Source organism: Ruditapes philippinarum, unplaced genomic scaffold (assembly GCF_026571515.1).
Source record: "Ruditapes philippinarum isolate M1 unplaced genomic scaffold, ASM2657151v2 ctg8481_1_1_1_1, whole genome shotgun sequence".
In the NCBI taxonomy this organism is placed as follows: Eukaryota; Metazoa; Mollusca; class Bivalvia; order Venerida; family Veneridae; genus Ruditapes; species Ruditapes philippinarum.
In genome coordinates this window covers 1-22537 of record NW_026855057.1, presented here as the reverse complement: position 1 = coordinate 22537, position 22537 = coordinate 1, and the positions used below count along the sequence as shown (strand labels likewise).

The 22537-nt window shown below is 32.0% G+C and overlaps 1 protein-coding gene across 1 annotated transcript in view; it reads right to left on the bottom strand.

Annotated features, from left to right (window-relative positions):
- LOC132741982 (transient receptor potential cation channel subfamily M member 2-like) overlaps positions 1–17115 on the bottom strand; it is a gene marked incomplete at its 3' end in the record, with an annotated part of 32397 nt that extends 15282 nt beyond the window's left edge. Inside the window, 3 exon segments of the mRNA XM_060730256.1 lie at positions 5447–5538; positions 15620–15778; positions 16918–17115. Of these exon segments, the coding sequence (XP_060586239.1) occupies positions 5447–5538; positions 15620–15727 (200 nt within the window).
- Between the last annotated feature and the right edge of the window lie 5422 nt (positions 17116–22537).

Here is a 22537-nt window from a genome sequence, read left to right as displayed (position 1 = left end):
GCATTTGACTCAGTTAATAGAAACGTGCTATGGAAAAAGTTAGAAAATATAGGTATTTCAACAAAAATGTTAAGTGCTGTAAAATCTCTTTATTGCAATGTCACATCTTGTATCAGGGTAAACAGTTTAACAACTGGTTCCCAGTAAATTCCGGAGTAAGACAAGGATGTTCGCTGTCATCTGTATTGTTTAATATCTATGTTAGTGACTTAGCTTTGTTACTAAAAAATAGTAACAAAGGCATTGCCATTAATGAAGATATTATTGCAATTCTTCTCTATGCCGATGACATTGTATTGATAGCTGAAAACGAAGAAAACCTTCAATGCATGCTGGATTTATTATCTAATTGGTGTACTGTAAATGGTATGTCTATTAATGTTGAAAAAAGTAATGTTATTCATTTTAGAAACCCTTCTATTCCAATTTCAAATTTCAAATTTACATGTGGTGAATCTGCGTTAGAAACTGTTAACCAATACATGTATCTAGGTCTATTGTTGAACGAATATTTGGATTACAATATCGCTATTAAACATGTAGCTCAAAGTGCAAGTCGCGCTCTTGGTCTCCTTATAGCAAAACTTAAAAATTCAGGGGGTTTGCATTTTAATGTTTATACGAAATTGTATTATACATGTGTTGTACCTGTTATAACATATGGAGCTTCTATTTGGGGTACAAAATCTTATAGTTGTATTAATAGTATTCATAACAGAGCTATGAGGTATTTCCTAGGCACGGGTAAATACACACCAAATGCTGCTGTATGTGGTGAAACAGGTTGGAATCCAATTATTGTTGAGCAATAGAAAGCAGTGGGTAACCACTGACACAGAACTCTTTGTCTTAGAGAAAGTAGAATGAATAAAAAAATTTTCAACAGGGCTTTTAACAAAAAGGGAAACAATTGTAAAAACTAGAGCTATATTGTTGAAAACTTTTTATTGTCATTAGGACTTGATGTTTATCAATATGTTCATTTCCCATTTAATCGCAAAAGTATGGTTGATGATTTAACTAAAGCTTTGGTTGATGTTCATATCGATCAGTGGAAAGAGGATATTTCCAGGGAAAACAGTAGCAATGGTTCCGGGAGAAATAAACTTCGTACATACAGGCATTTCAAAAAAGAGTATGTTACAGAGAAATATTGTCGTTTATTAATTCCTGTTTCTAACAGGTCAGCTTTGGCTAAATTCCGTTGCGGAGTTGCACCTATCCGTCTTGAAACTTGTCGATATGAACACTTACCTGAACATGAAAGGATATGTCCACTTTGTCAAAATGGTATTGAAAATGAAATGCATGTAATAATGGAATGTTTTATGTATGACAACATTAGGAAACCATTGTTAGATTATGCTAACTATACTTGTGACTTATTTACTACAATGTCAAAACATGAACAGTTTATTTACTTATTTGCCCACCAGGACACTCATAAGATAAGATTGCTCGCAAAAACCTGCTGTGAGATTCTTAAATATAGAAACAACTTGTTATATAGTAAGAATACTAATTAAATTGTAACACAACACTATTGCTTAACTATACAATAGCACAACTCTAACAAGTTTTTTAATGGTTTTATTTGTTAATACAAGTACAATTTAAAGATGTTAATAAGCTAAGTGGAAATTATTATTTTTAAAGAAGTAATATCTTGTCATTAGGACTAAATACACCATAAGTACAAAATTTTAACTGTTGCATGTGGTTTTAAGTAATTAGTATTTTACAAGCTTCATTTTACAATATATAAAAATTATTTTTTACAGGTACTCAAACAACTTTTTTATCCTTTTAGCCACTTTTGTAATAAGTAGATTTCTTTTATGTGTGAATGATTTTCTTGTCTCTTATAATTCTTATATAGAATGGCTGTGTACATGTCTTATGATATTTTATGTTTGTAATATGTTGTGTGTACATAGATGAGACGCAAATAAACAAATATATATACGTATAAAAATTTATATATAAACAGCCATCAGTTACTCTATTTAATACTAGTAAATTATATTCCTGCACTTAGCGTGAGACTCAGATTTAAAGTAGGAATCACGTTCTCATGCTATGGTTTTAATTTCTCACGTATTTCACATAATTACAGATATTCTTATTTATTTTTATCTCGCTGACTCACGGTATGCGTTTACTAGCGCATCTTCGAGGCGACCTGAATCCGTTATCATTTCTCGATTTGAGACGAAAGATCCATTGATTTATTTTGTATGTTAATAAGCGGAGAATGTTGCATATTAAATACAGATTCCATTGTATTGAAGACGATCATTCATGTAGGATCCTCAATTTGTGTGAATATAGTTGTGGGAGAAGCTCGTTTTTTGTCTGCACATGATGCAGTGCTATGAAGAGCCTATGAAAATAATGAACAATGCATTTTATGTTTTATATCTTCTTATTTTTTAATATTGGGTTTAACCCGCTTTCAACAGTATTTTAATTATAGCGGAGGGAATTTAACGAAACCAGTGTTTCTCACAGTATCAACTTCTCTTCGGAAATGAATGACAGGAGTCCGAGGTGGACCTTGAAACATTTCATACACAGTAACCAATTCTAAAGGATAATCTATTAGTACAATACGCAATCGTGTCTCGAATCCATGCCTTCCGAATTCAGCGTAAGACCACTTTACCGATTACACCGTGGCAACAGAAGAATATTCAAAGTTAAAAACCTGATTATGATCTCCCTTAATAAGGGAGAAGTCCACTTTATTGTTTACATCATAAACACGTGTTTTTGGTTGTTGTTTTTTTCTTGTTTTTTGTTGTTGTTTTTTTGTTTTGTTTTTTTTTTTTTTTTTTTTTTTTTTTTGTTTTTTGTTTTAAAGCAAACTGTATTGTATTAAAAAATGAACACGATAACGTCAACATAATACATTATTCGTATTCAGTGGTAACAAAAGTTGCACAAGTTATTTAATGATTATATTTTGTATTTAATTAAAACATACAGTATAACCTCATCAGAGAAATGCCGCTATGTTATGCTGTAATGAAAAAGCGGAAAGTAGGTATACAAAAATTCGAGTTGAGTAATGGTTATATTGGGTGTTCTAGTCTGCAGTTGCGAATATGCTCATATATTTTTTTATTCAGTATGAGTTTTGCTTCCAAAATGTTTTGCAGTTTGTCACAAGAGTGCTGTTTTCTTATTATCATGACATTTTAATTAGATTTTAATTATATAATCTATGTATTGCACAGACATAAAAATGGTAAGCAATAAATGATTTTATTTATTGTACAGTTTGTTTTTATTTTTTTTTAACATATTTGAATATTATTTCTGAATTTAACTTATCACTTATTTCGGCAAATTTGTATGCATATCTATTTTAATTGCATTTTTACGATGTGTTTTGACACCGAGGCTCATCTGCCTGTATGTGATTTTATGAAAGTGTTTAAAAGCTGAATGTAACGTAAAATAAATATTCTAACGGGTACAGTGTAACTTCTGAAAACTGAACACCCGTGGGACTAGCCAAAAATGTCGGAATTTGGAAGATTCCGGAATTCAGAAGTTCGGAATTATCTAAACCAGTGTAAACAGGTAGAAACATTAGGTTAACATTGAACATCAATTGTTTAAGACATGATGCAAAATATAGGAAGCTTATTAAATTCATAAAATGGCAAAATTATAGGACTTTTAAAAAATTATAACTACATTGTATATTAAATCTCAATATCACCTTTAACTGAATTTATTGATACAAAAGCATAATTTCATGTTGTATCAGCTATTAATAACCTGTATTTTTTTGTTTTTCATCACAATATACTTCTCATTTTTTATTTTTCACACTTTAATCAAGTGTTTTACGTGCTTGACAAGTTGTGATTGTAATAAGTGTCAAAATAAATGGTTTCTGCTAACTGGAAGATACTGACATTTTGATGTTTTATAATCTCAATTCACACCTTTTTCAATTTCCGGATTTTGGAAGTAGATTTGAATTGATATTACCCAAATTTTACCTGAAAATTGTTCAGAATTCAGAATTTAGAAGCTCCGGAATTCAGAAGTATTTACTAAAAAGAAAACAGAGGGAGAAATTTCGGGACCCTGAAAAATGTTCGGATTTTAGAAGTTTCCGGATTTTAGAAGTTGCGGAATTCAGAAGTTACACTGTATAAGCTAAGCGACCTAATTCATACAGCAATATGTGAATCTTATTTTTTGTGCTGAAACTAGTTAATTCATATAATAATATAAGACTTTTATCTTTCATTACAAACATGATGTATGAGACTGTGTCCTGCAAATTAGAAAAGTATTTAAAAAGGCATTGTCGGATTAAAAAATGTAAATGTTCTCATCTAGCGCATGCTTTCAAAGAGAAAATAATCAACAATTTAAAAAATATAGATTTCATCAAGTCCCTGTGTTGTTTATACTTATTATTGCAATGTTTGACGAAAGAAAATTGTTATTAAAATTTTGGTATTATTCTTTGAACTCTATTAACATCTATTAACGTCACCAAAACCATTACGTTTCACTCACCCTTTATCTTATTTTAAAACAGTTATAGCAAAATATCTTACGCATTGACCCTATATTTTTATTGCATAAATATTTTCCTCCACTATCTCACTAACCGCTCGGAAAATTATAGCAAAATTCAACGTGTTGAATTTTTTTAATTACACAATCTTCATTGCGATATCGCGCGATATTTGCATTAAATATGGACGTCAGAACGCAGAGAAAAATGACATAGAATCGGAGACTGTTAAGTACATGTTCAAGAACGACATGATTACAAAGACATACATTTACTGAACAATAAATCAAAACGAAGAAAATCGGATGAAAATTGATAAGAATAGACTGGTTTACTGATAAAAAGACACAATTTCGCCGCCACCGATAGAGGGCGCTTTGACGTCATTATAACGCTGTTTATTTATAAAATAATACTGCAGAAGTAAAACTCACATATCCATATGTTTGCATACCAAAAATCATAAAGATCTTAGATGTTGTCAAATTTCGGAAAGTAGCGAGCCACCTTAAGGCCAGTCCTTGAATTCACAAAGTAAGTCAAGGAGAGTTCACAGTTTCAGGGTTTAATGACAGTCCTGAAGAATTCACAATTTAAATCCTGGAGAATTTACAATTTCAGGTTTTAAAGTCTGTCCTGGAGTGTTCAACATTTAAGGGTTAAAAGTCACTCTTGAAAAGTGTTCACACTTTCAAGAATGTTTTTGTTATCTCTGTACAACAAGTATGTACTATCAAAATGTAAAATGTAATGTAAATTATGTCAAAGAACAACACCAATTTTAAGTAAATCATCTATCTTCAAGAGTGTTGGCAGGTGGTATAATTATAGAATTTAATTATTATGGAAGTTTTATTTTTAAATTATAGAAAAGAAAATTATATATTCAAAATCACTCACTCTTCTTCTGGAGTGTTGGCAGGTGGTATAAAACTTGAACATTCTCGTCGTTTTATGTTATCACGTATCCATTTTGTCTCTTCATCCAATTTCTGGAAATAATAAAGTACAATGTCAACAATGACTGCTTCTGACTTAAAAATGTAATGATTAGACTGGTTCATTTAGTTTATACAAATTTATTTTCGTTTGATTGTGTTGGAAGCTACCGGTATAAGCTTATTGAAACACTCTCAAATCTGTTCCCCTGGGGAACCAATCAGTACTAAGCGATCAATGTGGGGAACCAATAAGTACTAAGCGATCATTGTAAAGTTTCTTGCTCAAGGAAAAAACGTCTCGCCCCAGACAGGGTTTGAACCCACGTGGTCAGCAAACCTTAGATAACTAGTCTGACGCGTCAACCACTCGGCAACACCGCCATGCCACTATTTCATTTGATTGTTTAAACAAGTGATATCTCATATTCTTTTACATCTTTAACCGGCTATATTTGTTTGAAGGACCTGTGAGTCTATATAGCTTCCAATTTTGGAACTGTCCATTATCAAATTCGGGGATATCAAGATGATAATTTAAAGTTAGCCAACAGTATAGAACCTGTTCAGACTGCAAAGACTGCACATAAATGTAGCCTGGCCAGGCTCTATACTCACCAAGTGGCTATGGGTAATCATTTTTGGTTTCAGGAGGGTAAAGTTAAAAGTTGGACGGTACTGAATTTGTTAAATGGACTTTTATAATTTGAATTTGGAACCAGTAGTATATTTAGGAAATAATATGGGTCTTTCTTTTAAACACAATGCCTGAACCAGGACTCACTGTCAAAGTCCATTTATCCACTTATAGTACAATAATTTATTATCATGTGTTCTATTGTTTCAACTGTCTATTCAAACTATTCTAAACAATCTTTCAACAAATACTCTGAAACTGAAACCATTTCATTTGAATAAACGCCTGATTTTACACATTGTTTATTCAGTGGCGTTGTATAATATTCAATAACAAAAATGAAATATTGTTTAACCAATTAATTCTTGGAACATACTTACTAATAGAACAATGGCCATGCCATTAATGATAGCAACATTACATTACATAGCTAGAGCTTGGTGCCAAAGGGTTGTAACTCATATTAAATAAAGAAGGAGTTACCCTTTCACACCAAGATGTCTATTTATTATTAGATTAGATATCATGTTAGTTTTCCATCATTTTAAAAATATAAACTTATCTAAACATTGGGTATCATCAAGCCAAAAAAGTGTAGATTATAAGAATGAAAATTTATTCACAACAAAACAGTGCTTTATATGCTACTTTCTGTCCCATTACAATCTTCCAAAGTGCTTTTTGCAAAATTTTGCAACAAAAAAGTATAAAAATCAGACTGGAAGAATGTTCTGTCAGGTTTTTACATCAATTTTTTGGGGGGCTTTTTTTGTGACGCCGGTGAGCGGCGTCGTCTCTTATGGAATGCTTTTTATTTTGGCCTATGGAAGGAGCTGTTGTTATAAGCAGTTAATGTCATGTTGTGTTAATTAGTTTTATTTTGATTCGTAAAAACCAAGTAGACAAATATTGTATTTAATGACTTTATGTGAAAAACATGTGCATTGTGATATTATTTTCACGAATATGTAGGCTCAGTTTAACAGCTTGTCCCTTAGCTTTATAGGCAATACTAAAACCCGAATTTTGAATATAGTTGTGGTCTACATTGAGGCTGTATTCTTTTTCATTAAAGTTTTTATTACTTTATTTCTTCTGACAAGGATATTAATTATTATAGATAAAAATCGCTTGTATTTGCTCCCCTTTAAATTAAAAAGAATTGTGACAGAATTTTCACCTCCTGAAATGACCTGCTTCACCATTTGACCCCTATGTTGAAAGAAATCATTACAATAAACACTAACCAGGCTGTATGCTTTTAATTCTTTTAAAACATTGCCAAACCGTCTCCTTGCATCCTTTTGTCTTTGTTATTGTTCTTGTTTACCTGCTTTCACTTGAGATTTAGGTTCACCTAGAACGGAAGCATGTTTTTTCACGACTGACTCGCTCCAATCAGTACTTATGTTTACTTTTGGTACGCTATTTATGTCAGCTTCATCATGTTCATTATTCCCATTAACTTCAGCATCAATCAAATCAACTGCTTCTAACGAATCCCTGCCCAAGAAAGAACCAAGAAACCGGACATCTCTTTTTTGTCCCATTTATACTTTTCTTGTTTTTCAACACTATTCTGTTCACCAAGAGCAGAACAATTCTCCTTTGTGGTATCTTCAATATGCCGTCTCTATGGCAGTGAAAGGGTTAAAACAACAGATGTTAACATATTATTACACCTCTTTGTCTGTTGTAAAGGTAATTAGCCCCTTGACAATTTCTGAAACAATATGTCACCTGTTAAGACATTCTGATTGAAAACATAAGTGTTATTGACTCAAACAAAAACCTGCAATTTTCATGTAATTTTGTTGTAATTTAGATGCTTCTTCCAAGGGGTCACCCTTTTCAAGATTTTTGAAATATAACAAAAAATCAAATAATTAAGTTTTGGCACATAAACATGAATACTTAACTTTGAAATGGACAATATAAAAATATAAGAATTCAAAATAAATGCATTATAAAAATATTACAAGAAAGAATCTGATTGTTTTTTTTTATAAGATGACACCTTGCTTGAACATAATTGTATAACCTAAGCTTACAAGTGAGTGACTCAGTCTTACTAGTGAATGACTGAGTTGCCTCAATTGAACATAACTGTGTGAACGTACTGGTAAATGATTGAGTTGCCTCAGTTGTACATAATTGTGTGAACATACTGGCAAATGATTGTGTTGCCTCACATGAACATTACTGTGTGAACGTACTGGAAAATGATTGAGTTGCCTCACTCGAACATAACAGTGTGAACGTACTGGCAAATGATTGAGCTGCCTCACTTGAACATAACTGTGTGAACCTACTGGTGAATGATTGGGTTGCCTCACTTGAGCATAATTGTGTGAATGTACTGGTCAATGATTGGGTTGCCTCCCTTGTAATATAATTGTGTGAACGTACTGGTCAATGATTGAGTTGCCTCCCTTTTGATATAATTGTGTGAACCTACTGGTGAATGATTGAGTTGCCTCACTTGAGCATAATTGTTTGAACGTTTTGGCAAATGATTGAGTTGCCTCACTTTAACATAACCATGTGATCATACTGGCAAATGATTGAGTTGCCTCGCTTGAGCATAATTGTGTGAACATACATTTTAAAAATTAGGTCATTAATAAAAAAGTCATCAATTCTTAAAACTTCCTACTAATTCATACACAAGTATATTTCTTCCTAGAAACAATTTAAATGTTTAAGCAGTAGATTTTTGAGCATAGTTAACTTAAAATGACTGGCAGCTGCTGCAACAATTACACATTATAAATAGTCCCTAAAAATGGGGGAAAAGATTAATTTACACAGGAAGAAACAAATGCATATATAAACAGTGGTAACAAAATGGAGCATAATTTATGATTTTAAATTATAACTAACTAATAAAATTACAAGAAAATGAAACAGAATAGTGATGGCAAACTCATCTAAATAATAAAATAAAAATGATACAACTTACAATCTTTCCACTATAAGAAGATAATTTAACAAAATATATCCAACAAAACGTGACTGTGTTAACAGACTGTGTCAAATAAACATAGTGTTTAACAGGCAATGGTGTGTGAAGGATGTATAAATATGTCTATAATAAATGAACTGCGTTGACTTTAGTTATATCCTAAACACAAATAAGTATATAAATATGTTTTTTTTTCCATAGACTACCAGAGTGAAACTGTTTCTCAAGATAAAACTAAGTACATTACTAGTATGTGTCCGTGTATGTGTGTTTTACGCACATCATCAAATAGATAGTATCTGCATTAGATAAAAAACAAAGTATCTTACACTACACTCAACATGTTGTATACAATGGACATTGCTAAAGGCTATAAGATCTAAGTGAAGTATAAAAGGATAAAATTAAAACAATTTAATTGACCATATCCGCTGTAACTTATTTACACCCTGTAAGCCCTTCATTATAAGTGCAGCAAATAATGACATACAAGGGCACAAAAATATTTACAAAATGTACCTCATAAAGCAATGACTGACCAAATTAATTAATAGACAATGAACATGGATTAAAAAATTATCAATTAATGTGTCAGTGAATTAATACTTTAATGAAAATTGCAAGTTTATCCAAAAAGAAATTTTAAGGGAAAGAATTCTGTATCTCACCCAATAGATAGTTATAATATTTACCAAAAAATACCTGCTTTACTTTATTATTATATTGTTCAGAAATCATGACATAACAAATTACAGGTAAGTATTGTACATGAAATATGTATCCGTCTAATAACTAAAATCTGACTTAATTGTTTGAAACTTAATACTACATCTGAAAATTTATTTGAATTAATATTTGCTCTTTCTTTACTACTGATATGCATTAACTATATTAACAAAATTCACATTCATTTGTTGTAAAAAACAAACAAAAACAAAAACTCTTAAGTCAAATAAGTATGGTACCTGTAAGCTAGCAGACAGCAATTTCATTGAAATGGTTTGTTGGTTGTTTTCCGTCTTCAAAAATGTCAAAATCTAGCAATATTTTGTTTTAACTGAATTTTGTAACAATATACACTAAGACACTTGAAATAATTATACTGACACTTGACAATTAACAAGAGATTCTTTACAATTGACATACACTCATGTACTTTTAATACAAGAGGGCCATGATTGCCCTGGATCGCTCACCTGACACAACCGCATCCAAGCAATGTCTTAAACAAGCATCATGACCAAGTTTGATGCGACTGAGTCAAACATGTGACCTCTAGTGTGTTATAAAGATTTTTCCATATTTGGGCAATGTGACCTAATTTTTGACCAGACACGACCCGTATTCAAACTTGACCTAGAAATCATCAAAACAACATTCCTGACCAATTTCCAGGAAATTTGGATCAAAACTGCAGCCACTAGAGTGTTAAAAAGATTTTTCTATTTTTAGCTCCTGTGACCTAGTTTTTGACCGGACATGACCAATCTTAGCACTTGACCCAGAAAACATCAAAACAACATTATTGACAAATTTCCAGAATATTTGAATCAAAACTGCAGCCACTAAAGTGTAAACAAGCTTTTTCTATTTTTAGCTCCTGTGACCTAGCTTTTGACCTGAGATGACCAATCTTCAAATTTGACCTAGAAATTATCAAAACAACCTTCCTGACAAGTTTCCAGAATATCTGAATCAATACTGCAGCCACTAGAGTGTTAACAAGCTTTTTCTATTTTTAGCTCCTGTGACCTAGTTTTTGACCGGAAATAACCCATCTTAGAACTTGACCTAGAAATCATCAAAACAACCTTCCTGACAAATTTCAAGAATATTTGGATGAAAACTGTAATTTTTTATTTTAACTATAAATACCTATTTCTTAGGTGAAAAAGAGATTCTATAATGTCTGGTATAACTATTTAACGGAAAAGTTATCACAAATGTTCAATCTTATCTAGATGATAAGGATTGATACCCCATATTCTTGTTTTCGTAGTGGATTGAAAATGAGGCACGTTAACCTCTAGGGAACATCAATTTATCTATTCAATAATTTTTAACTCTAAAGTTGAAATCGTAGGAAAATTATTTCCTGTAATACATGTTATATGTATTTAGTGAAAAAGTATTTCAAGATATTGTATCTACTCTAAATTGTTGAATCTGATGTTCCATTTTCTTCTTTAAGTGCCGAAAAACCGAAAAAACCTAAGTCGAAAAATTTAATATAAATGACTGTATTTGTGAAAAAGTTCACTACTAAAATCAAAATTGTATATATTTTCTGTATATATTGGTACATACCAATATGATCTGAAATATTGTGTATGTTTAACCAAATATTAAAATTAAGTCGAAAAAACTGCGAAAGATATCTTTGTTCAGGTTTTCATGCCGAACATGGGTTATGTAAGCTGTTCACTGATTGGTCGAGAACCATTGTCTCTCATGTCGCCATTGGTACATTTACTATCCGATTTTGACTTCAAGCTTAGAGCATTAACCTATGACCCCCTCAGGAATGTGGTGTAAACAAACCATGTATATTATTTTATGCTGTTCACTGTAGAGCATTTAGATCTTACCTGCAGCCATTAGAGTGTTAACAAGCTTTTTCTATTTTTAGCTCCTGTGACCTAGTTTTTTGACCTGACATGACCCATCTTCCAACTTGACCTAGAGATCATAAAAACAACCTTCCTGACAAATTTCCAGAATATTTGGATGAAAACTGCAGCCACTAGAGTGTTACCAAGCTTTTTCTATTTATAGCTCCTGTGACCTAGCTTTTAACCGGAGATAACCCATCTTCGAACTTGACCTAGATATTATCTAAGCAACCTTCCTGACAAATTTCCAGAATATTTGGATCAAAACTGCAGCCCCTAGAGTGTTAACAAGCTTGATCTATTTTTAGCTCCTGTGACCTAGTTTTTGACCGGAGATGACCCATCTTCAAACTTGACCTAGATATCATCAAAACAACCTTCCTGACAAATTTCCAAAATATTTGGATGAAAACTGAGCCACTAGAGTGTTAACAAGCTTTTTCTATTTTTAGCTCCTGTGACCTAGTTTTTGACCGGACATGACCCATCTTCAAACTTGACCTAGATATCATCTTAACAACCTTCCTAACAAATTTCCAGAATAGTTTGATGAAAACTGCAGCCACTAGAGTGTTAACAAGCTTTATCTATTTTTAGGTCCTGTGACCTAGTTTTTGACCGGAGATGACCCATCTTCGAACTTGACCTAGATATCATCTAAACAACCTTCCTTATAAATTTCCAAAATATTTGGATGAAAACTGCAGCCACTAGAGTGTTAACAAGCTTTTTCTATTTTTAGCTCCTGTGACCTAGTTTTTGACCGGAGATGACCCATCTTTGAACTTGACCTAGAAATCATCAAAACAACCTTCCTGACAAATTTCCAGAATATTTGGATGAAAACTGCAGCCACTAGAGTGTTAACAAGCTTTTTCTATTTTTAGCTCCTGTGACCTAGTTTTTGACCGGAGATGACCCATCTTCCAACTTGACCTAGATATCATCAAAACAACCTTCCTGACAAATTTCCAAAATATTTGGATGAAAACTGCAGCCACTAGAGTGTTAACAAGCTTTTTCTATTTTTAGCTCCTGTGACCTAGTTTTTGACCGGACATGACCCATCTTCAAACTTGACATAGATATCATCTTAACAACCTCCCAAACAAATTTCCAGAATAGTTTGATGAAAACTGCAGCCACTAGAGTGTTAACAAGCTTTATCTATTTTTAGCTCCTGTGACCTAGTTTTTGACCGGAGATGACCCATCTTCGAACTTGACCTAGATATTATCAAAACAACCTTTCTGACAAATTTCCAAAATATTTGGATGAAAACTGCAGCCACTAGAGTGTTATACAAGCTTTTTCTATTTTTAGCTCCTGTGACCTAGTTTTTGACCGGACATGATCCATCTTCAAACTCGACCTAGATATCATCTAAACAACCTTCCTTATAAATTTCCGGAATATTTGGATGAAAACTGCAGCCACTAGAGTGTTAACAAGCTTTTTCTATTTTTAACTCCTGTGACCTAGTTTTTGACCGGAGATGACCCATCTTTGAACTTGACCTAGAAATCATCAAAACAACTTTCCTGACAAATTTCCAGAATATTTGGATGAAAACTGCAGCCACTAGAGTGTTAACAAGCTTTTTCTATTTTTAGCTCCTGTGACCTAGTTTTTGACCGGAGATGACCCATCTTCGAACTTTACCTAGATATCATTAAAACAATCTTCCTGACAAATTTCCAGAATATTTGGATGAAAACTGCAGCCTCTAGAGTGTTAACAAGCTTTTTCTATTTTTAGCTCCTGTGACCTTGTTTTTGACCCGAGATAACCCATCTTCGAACTCGATCTGTATTTCATTGAGACAAACATTCTGACAAAGTTTGATGATGATCCAATCAAAACTGTGACTGCTAGACTGTTAACATCCCAATTGTTGACGATGCACGACGCACGACGACGGACGCCGGACATAGCCCCATCACTAAAAAATGGGTCTATATCGATTAAACAGTAAATTTGTAAAAAAAAAGTTTCCATAAACTTTATGTATATATAATTGCCACATAATTAGAGAAGAAGCAAAATATATTACATAATTGAAATAATTAGGGCTTCCATAAGTGAAAGTTTGGGAGTCATTTACTTTTGATTTTGTTATGTGACTTCCAAAAATATAACCCTTTTCCTTCTTTATCTATATAATGTGTTTTAGAATGTCAAACATTTAAAGGTCTCTGACTTCCAAATTTTGGAACTTACTGGAAGTCCTGAATAATTGAATTTAATTGCTTGGCACAAAAGCAAATATATTTGTAATACTTGTATTTATACAAACAGCATATAGTATTAACAAACCTTCAAAATTTTAGAAAACACTTGACTGAGAATACAACGAAAATCATATATGGATTTTAAAACAAAGATTGCCTTAATGTGGTTCTACTCAGGTTCGCTTAAGTGTCTGCAATAATGCACAGACATACATCTAGCTAGTCTTACTCTACCAAAACAGCTAGAATTTTCATACCGCTTAATTAATACAGCTTAATGAAATGTGCAGATGCACATAAACTATTAGTTGAAGTAACTTCTTAAAAAGAAATGAAAATTAACCTACCTTTCATTTGATCTTGTCAGAAGATCCTGTAAACTTGAGGTGAAACAATATATGTCCATACATATGCTTTTTCCCAATAAAACAATTCTTTTTTACACAAATAAACCGAAATATTTATGTAAATTTCATCTGAATAGGGAACCAATCTGGTTTACTTCCAGGTTCTATTTTGTTGGATGACCAACTTTGTTTTTTGTTTCAATCCTTGATGGCGACAAGCCATTGTTTCCTTTACACTCATTTCTTAGTACTGGTTGGTTCCAGGAACAGATTCAAGAGCGTTTCAAAAAGTTTATAGCTATTAATACAATCAAACTAAGATAAATTTGTAGAAACTTTATATGAGATTAATAAAACCATGCTACTGACAAATAAAATTTCTTACATTGTTTCAATAAAAAATTGTCCAATGTGCAGCTTAAAACAGCCGTTTTCAGGGAACTGATTTAATATGTTGTTACAACTTAAATGAGACCTACAAAAAGAACATTGTGCTCCATCATAAATATTCTCATACAGTTCTTTATGAATTAGAAGACATGTACAGTAATGGGTTCAGTCCCATTAAAATTCAATGCAGGTTAACCCATTACTGCACTAAGGTGACAAAATAATACCATAATATTATATAGTACATGCAAAGTTTTAAGTTACAGTACATGTATATCTTCAGTGGTGGGGGTGCAATATGATACAGTAAAAAAATCTACAGCAAGCACATACAAACATATTCAACAACTGCAGTAATTATCTTAAAAAATTAGTTTGGGTCAATTCTATGAACACGCCACTTCAGAGGAAGTTTTTTGGACAAGGATCAAACACATCTGTAAAATAATCAGCATCATCAATTGTATTCTATAAAAGATAGTGTCTATGTGGTGGTGACCAAAAATCGTGTTTTGTACATTTTTACTATTATAACAAAATTCCAAATCACTGTTACTGTGCCAATTGCCAAAATTCAACAGATAAAAAAGACAGTTCGGGTAATTGGCCGCAATAAGTGACTTTTTGGAAACTATGAAAGTAAACCAAAAATATAAAAAAGCTTTTGAGAAATAAAAAGTAAAGCATTTCGGAGGCATAATGGGCCTGTAATCACTACTTAGCAATTTATAAGAGTAGGTTGCACAATGGATTGTCTTAATTCTGGATGGCCCCAAACTATTCTTGGAATAGTTAAACTTAAAAATCAAAACCAATCATAATGAAAAAAGTTCGACCTTAGAAAAATTCAAGTAGGTATCTTTTGTAAACTTTGACTCAATCACTAGCTACATGTACTATGTAAGTTACCAGATGAAAACAACAACAAATTTATACAAGCGAAAAACACTCACAAATGGTGTACCACCAACATTCTCTACTTCTATAGCCTGATCATCATATTGTATGCTTGGTCTTCTCTGTAGTGGAGGAAGTGTTTTTGGTGCCACCTTTGCCGCCATTATGTCACACTGGTTCTTTTTCTCACCAATTCATGGAAATTTTCTTAACATCTGAAACAATAAAAATTCATGTGAAGTACATTTTCTCTAGTGTTGAAAATAAAAGCAACAAGAACTGTCAGTCTTCATTCACACTGGTACATTACTATAATATAGATTACTGGAAAAATCATCTAAGAGACACATTCCTCATGTATTTAAATGTGTAACTGGGGGGCAACAAAGAATGATCTGATCATGCCTGTAAATAATTGTTTCTAGATTTAACTTTTTTATTCTGCAATATGACACAAGAAAAACAGCTTTTAAATAGACCACAAATATATCATCATCAGTGGTCCTAGCTTTTTCATGTTTTAGATTCAAACTACTTAACAATATCGCTCTAGATATTCCGGTCTATATAGGGCAAAGTGTAAGATTCTTTTAATCTTAACCTATTATGGCTGAGCAGGAACAGGGTAACACTATATGCCCCAGCCATTTTATGGCGGGGGCATAATAAAAAAAAACATATATAAATGGGTGACATTGAATTGTGCAACACTGTCCATTTAGCACAGGCCTTATCAGTATAGAACTGATGTTGAAACCAATATTCCCGAATAAGGTACTAGCAATCACCACACAGCATTATGCAGTATGTCGCTCTCATACCCACAGAAACGTGTTATGAACAGAAAATTCATCCAAGGGGGATTTTGACCTAGGTAGCTATTTTATTGAGATGATTTTGTCCACTTCAAAATTTCACACATGAAGGGGATAATGTCCACCCATGGAGGGGGACGTTATGTCCAAATATACTAAAAATACATGAAGGGAATTTTGTCCGAAGGGGATTTTGTCTGGCATTCATATATGATCAGTACATGTGGTGGGACTGACAAATATATATTTTGTTTGCATTTTAAAGGCGTTTTGAGCTCCACACCCCAAGTGTCTGTGACATTTTTTGAAACATTTTAGATGGTTTACTACCAGCTTAATGAATCCATTTATTGTTTTAAACTTTAGATTTTAAACTGACAATCTTATAACACCATCGTTATATAATATTTCAAGACTGGTTTACAGTAACTGACTGATAGATTTCAAGATTTGAGGAGTAAGTCGAGTCGTGTACAGCCTACAGGTGAAATTACCTGCGCTTGATATTTGTAACAAATAATATGAAAAGTGAAATTTACTCTGATAAAATGCTGTGAAGATACATTATCATATATTCCTGGTCATTTCTCCATCCATCACAAAGTTATATCTGAATCTAGAGCGGTAATTTCAGCGCGATTCACAAACAGAAACTAACTGGAAATTTATAACCAATTAATTAATTCCATTTCCGGTTGTAAATACGTGGTCGCTTTGGCGACATGACATATACACTGCTTTTTTTAATTGATCGAAGGACTAACAAAATATACGGAATGTTGATTTAAAATGTTAAAATGTAGTATAATGACATGCAATTTAATGACAATACAACAAAAGATTTTCGTAAACAATGGCCAGACTTGTTTAATACTTAAAATACTACATGCAGTGTATAGCTCTATGTCAAGGGCCATACTTTTAAATAAAAGACATTACGAAATACCGCAGTGGCGTAACTACCGATACGCCAATACGCACGGGCGTATAAAAAGGAAAAGTTTCGAAAAAAAAAATCAAAAATGAAATCATTAATTTGGGCGTAGATCAACATATTCGTAGCTGCTAATTGATTCTACAGGTATGCTTAGGATGTTACCTTATTCGAATATGCGTTACCTTTTTATGTACAATCAAAAATTCAATTATGAAGAAAGGGGGTGAAAATATGATATTAACAATTTCTTTGGAATTTTCTCTTTTTTCAGCTTGAGTTAAGCGTTATAATGCTAAATAAACCTCGTCAAAATCCAAATAAGGATAAGAATATGTCCAATATATTACAATCATTTTTTTCAGATGAATCGAATCAGTGGAAAGTAAACATTTATTTCATTTTTTACATTTAGATCTATATGAAAAATTAAGATCTTGTTTGCAATTTGGCGTTTGCAGCACAATGGAAGGGAGTGAGTAAGCTGTATGGAATGTCTTTTTATATTTTACCTTGTAACTATAAATCAGTATATTATTTTTAAGTTAGTAATATTCATTCAACTTATATTCATTTCAAATGATGTATAATAGTTTTGACACTGTGAATCAGACCTTTGCAGTGAACAATTGACAACATCCCTCGTCACAAATCAAATTAAACTTTTGCTTATTTGACCGTAAAAAAGATTACCAGTATTTACAAAATATATCACTACAGAAATTTGTTTCTACTGTATTATTATATTGAATAAAGAAATTGCACACTTTTTACAACAATGACGTATATATATAACCATATAAGACACATCATGTCTAAATTATTTTATTTTCGCCGACTTTAGATAACAAATTGGCCAGTCTGTTTATACCAACATGCTTTAAGTAAGTAAGTAAATTCTTTATTATAGTGACATGCGTTATACGTATATACATACACATAAATACACAAAGATGAACACCCGGCCCATAGGACCTATAAGTCACCTTAACAAAAGATCATTATCTGAGCATGCTTTATGTGCTTGAGGCATTTAACTTCGTAATGAAATAACTTAAATATTTCAAATGCAAATTGAAAGACTAGAGTTGAGAACAAAAATGTAAAAGACAATATTTATTGTCTACAACATTGACATAATACGCATTTAAAATGTTTTAAAGAGAAGCTAATTGATCGTGCGATACTATATTTTAGCTGTGAATACGATAAAATCTCGTTACACTAAACATTTAAGCTGTAGTGTTTGTATTAAAGTCATACGGGTCATTTTAAAGCTTTTATCTCACGTTAAGTTATGGTGAAACAAAAGAAAAATAACAAAGAAAAAACTTAACTTGTTACAAAAGGATATAAAACCCATCTTGTTTACAAGAGGGATACCTGACTATGTTTTGTTTTTCTTAAACAAATAACTTTGATATATTTAAAACAGTGTACACGTTAGATTTCGTGCTATTTCTCTTACATTCAATATAATCATTGATGTACTTGATGTTATTTTCATAACTATAGATAAAGACAATAGTAGTACAATTAGCTTAAATATCCCATAAATCCTTAGTTATAGCACATAGCTATATTTGATATATAAGATCCTCTCTGGCAAAAAAAACCGGCACTCGACGTACACTCATAATAAGCCGAGGTACGCCCCTGTAAGGTATAATCCATCAAGGGGGAGGAACTGTTACACAAGGGATGGAGTTATAATGATAACTTGTCAGGAGTTTTTGTGATAACTGTAACGGAGTTCGTCGGAAAACTTTTGTATATACTACAAAAACACTCGTCAAAAATGATAATTTTCATCTTTAAAGTTAATTTTTGGTGCTTAATTAAACTTTAATGATTAAGCTTGCCGTACATCTATGTTAGATCAATTATGTGTCAAAAACTAATTCATACGCCATTTTTCATATCCTCTTGCTTAAAATCTGGTATTTTTTAGTAAAATTTTCACATTATTTGTCATCGCACGTAAATTAGTTGCTTATTTCTGGTCATTATTATTGCCATACATAATTACCTAATTATAATGCAAAATTGCAAAACATAAAAACCCCGGCTAACAAATTTAAACCCGATTTTTCAAATGCACTGGAGTTCTTGTGATAACTCTGAAGATGTCCTAGAGTTCTTATGATAACTTTTGTTATTGCCAGTGTGTTTCTTGCGTTAAATCAAGGCACATCATGAAATGTATACGCTCACGCTCATCCATTTGCACAAAAATGAGGATCTTTAATACTGGTTTTGAGTGTGTTTTAGTTCAAGAGATATTATTTCAATGTTTCATTTTATAGTATATTTGCTGCTGGAAAAGGGATTGATGTAGAGCATTGACTTATGTGATAAATTTGTTAGCCGAAGCTTTATGTTTGCAATTTTGTATTATAATTACATGTAAGTAATTGTGTATGGCAAGGATGAAGACCAGAAATAAACAGGACAATACGTGCGAAAATTTAGAAATTTTACCAAAACTACCAGATTTGAATCAAGGGGCGACGAAAAATGGCATATGAATTAGTTTTTGACACATAATACGAGATGTAAGGCAAGCTTAATCATTAAAATTAATTGAGCACCTAAAACTCACCTTTTAAAGATGAAAATTATCATTTTTGACTAGTGTCATTGTACTATATACAAATGTTTTCCGAAGAACTCCTTGACAGTTATCACAAGAACACCTGACAAGTTATCATAAAAACTCCATTTCTCATGTACCAGTTCCTCCCCCGTATCCATACACTTACAAAATACGTGTTAATTACAGTCGTAAAATTATTACACCTGAAGCATGTTGTAATGCGCACACCTGACAAATAAAAAGGATAAATGTCACTGCTTAATATTTTTGACACTGAGACTATACTCGAAACAGTTTTTAGTTAAAACAAATCTAATTTTATGAAATTTGATTGGTGAAAAACCTTTTTATGTAAAATAAAACATTTTTATCAAATTGGAGTTATGCACTTTACTATCCCTGAGAAAATAAATAGATACGGTAAAACAGTAGCCAGGTTGGACTGCGATAATGACTTTGGTAAATGATTTACAAAAATTTTAGAATTCACCATGAAACAAAAACAAAACAAAAAACTTTGATTCCCCACCCCCAACTTTTCGTGCACAATGACAGCACCGGAAATCGCACAGAAATGGGATAAAGGTGTGCGTTGAGCTGGCGTGATTTCCAAAAAGTCATAAATGTTCAATTGCTTGAGCCATCTTTGACTTCTGTTGCTTTTTTGCATTCGGTAAAGTAAAATTCATTTTGTGTTTTGGTACGGAAGTCAAGGTAACACCTATTTTCACTTTGTTACTTTTAGGACAAACAATTTTATACTCAACGGTTCTTTCGACAAACAGAAAAAAATATGTGATAACTTTGGATGAACAGAATATAGTAAAAATTGTAACAGTATTTCTTAATACTTTCGATGTCGGCGCGCTAAGGAATATTTAGGACAAATGTTATTACGGTATTACCACTCGCGTTTGATTGGGATATCTTCAGAATAACATACAAGTCTGCCTCAAATATAAAAGGCCTGTTCAATTTTTTAATATAAATTGAACATTATGTAACTCCTTTGAAATTTATCAGTTTGAAAGGGTGAATAAAAGTCAAGGATTTGTAGGTTCTGTATCTCTTTTATTTTCTGTTGACACAGCATGTATCTTAGACAAGACTAGTTCAATACAATCAATCATCTAAGTAACCACACTCTGAAAATACATAATTAACACATTCTAAATATATATTACATTTAACATTCTTGAACTGCATAAATCAATCAATCACAATCAATTGCATAAATCAATCAATCATGTTCAATTGCATAAATCAATCAATCATATTCAATTGCATAAATCAATCAATCATATTCATTCCAGTGGCTTTTAATTAACATCAAACATTTTATCATACAATATCATAAAACACTTGTACATTTACAGCAATATATCACACTTACCAGTTTATGGAACTAAGTGTTTACATCAACACAAATACAATATACACTCTTCTCTCTCTCTCCAGTGTGCTGTTACTATCCTGCAAATTATAGTAAACAGTGTGCATAGAGTTTGAATAGAATGTGAGATTATTTATTTATTCATTAGTTGAGAAAAGAAAGATATGATACTGCAATATTTAACCAGTCCTTGGGAGTCCAAAAATAAGACACAGCAACCATTTAAATTACTTATCAAATTCACTATCATAATTCAATTAAAAACAACATTTAGTAAACAATACTTAATGCTTTGGAAATCATCAAAAGCAGTTTAAACTTTACATACCTTATATATATACTGATATTCCATAAATCACAAAAATTTAAAAACCATGAGGACAATGTACATGTCTCTTCCTCGAAAACGTGAGCTCAACTGAACACAATAGTCACATGATCAAACTGGCGGGAAATCATAACCACCGACCCATAGAATAACACTGGTCCAAGGGAAACAACTCTCTTAATGACATATAATAAAGACTGACAGATTGTGTCCCTGTTACACACTTCCCTGCTATGGAAAATGACGTCCCGTCATTATCAAATCATACCAATAAATAATCAGGATAACAACTACCCAGAACAAAACTACACCAATAGAACACTCCATCTCGAAACCATTAAACAAACAAACTCAACCCTTAATTAAGAGTCAATACATATCATTTCAGTGTTAATGTTGACATTATTTATAATTCAGCATTGACAATTATCTTTATAATTATCAACATTGAATAAATGATGTTTATATAGTATAATATTTGCTTTTGCTCCCCGCCTTTTTAATTGCGACCTCGCAATCTAATAACCGCGCAAAAAGATTAACATTTAAAATATCACACACTTTCAATATAAATCAACATATATTTTATTGCAACATTTTACATGTTAATTTATTATCAAAGTAGATTATAGGCACATAAGAATAACATACAATATAATAAAAACATATTGCATAAAAACATTAAAATCTATGACCTCTTCTCAGAGAGGGTATCCAAAATTTGTTGAGCTACTTATATGTCAATTCTGTTAAGTACTCCAGAGTTCATCAAGACATCTAATGCTTGTAATTTGGAGTCATAAGGTCTTTGGCACCATCTGATACATGTAAAACTCTTCTTGCCATTTCGGTTTTCTCTTCTCTCTTCTTGATGTTCTAGGTGTTGGGGTTGGAGTTGGAACTTGTTT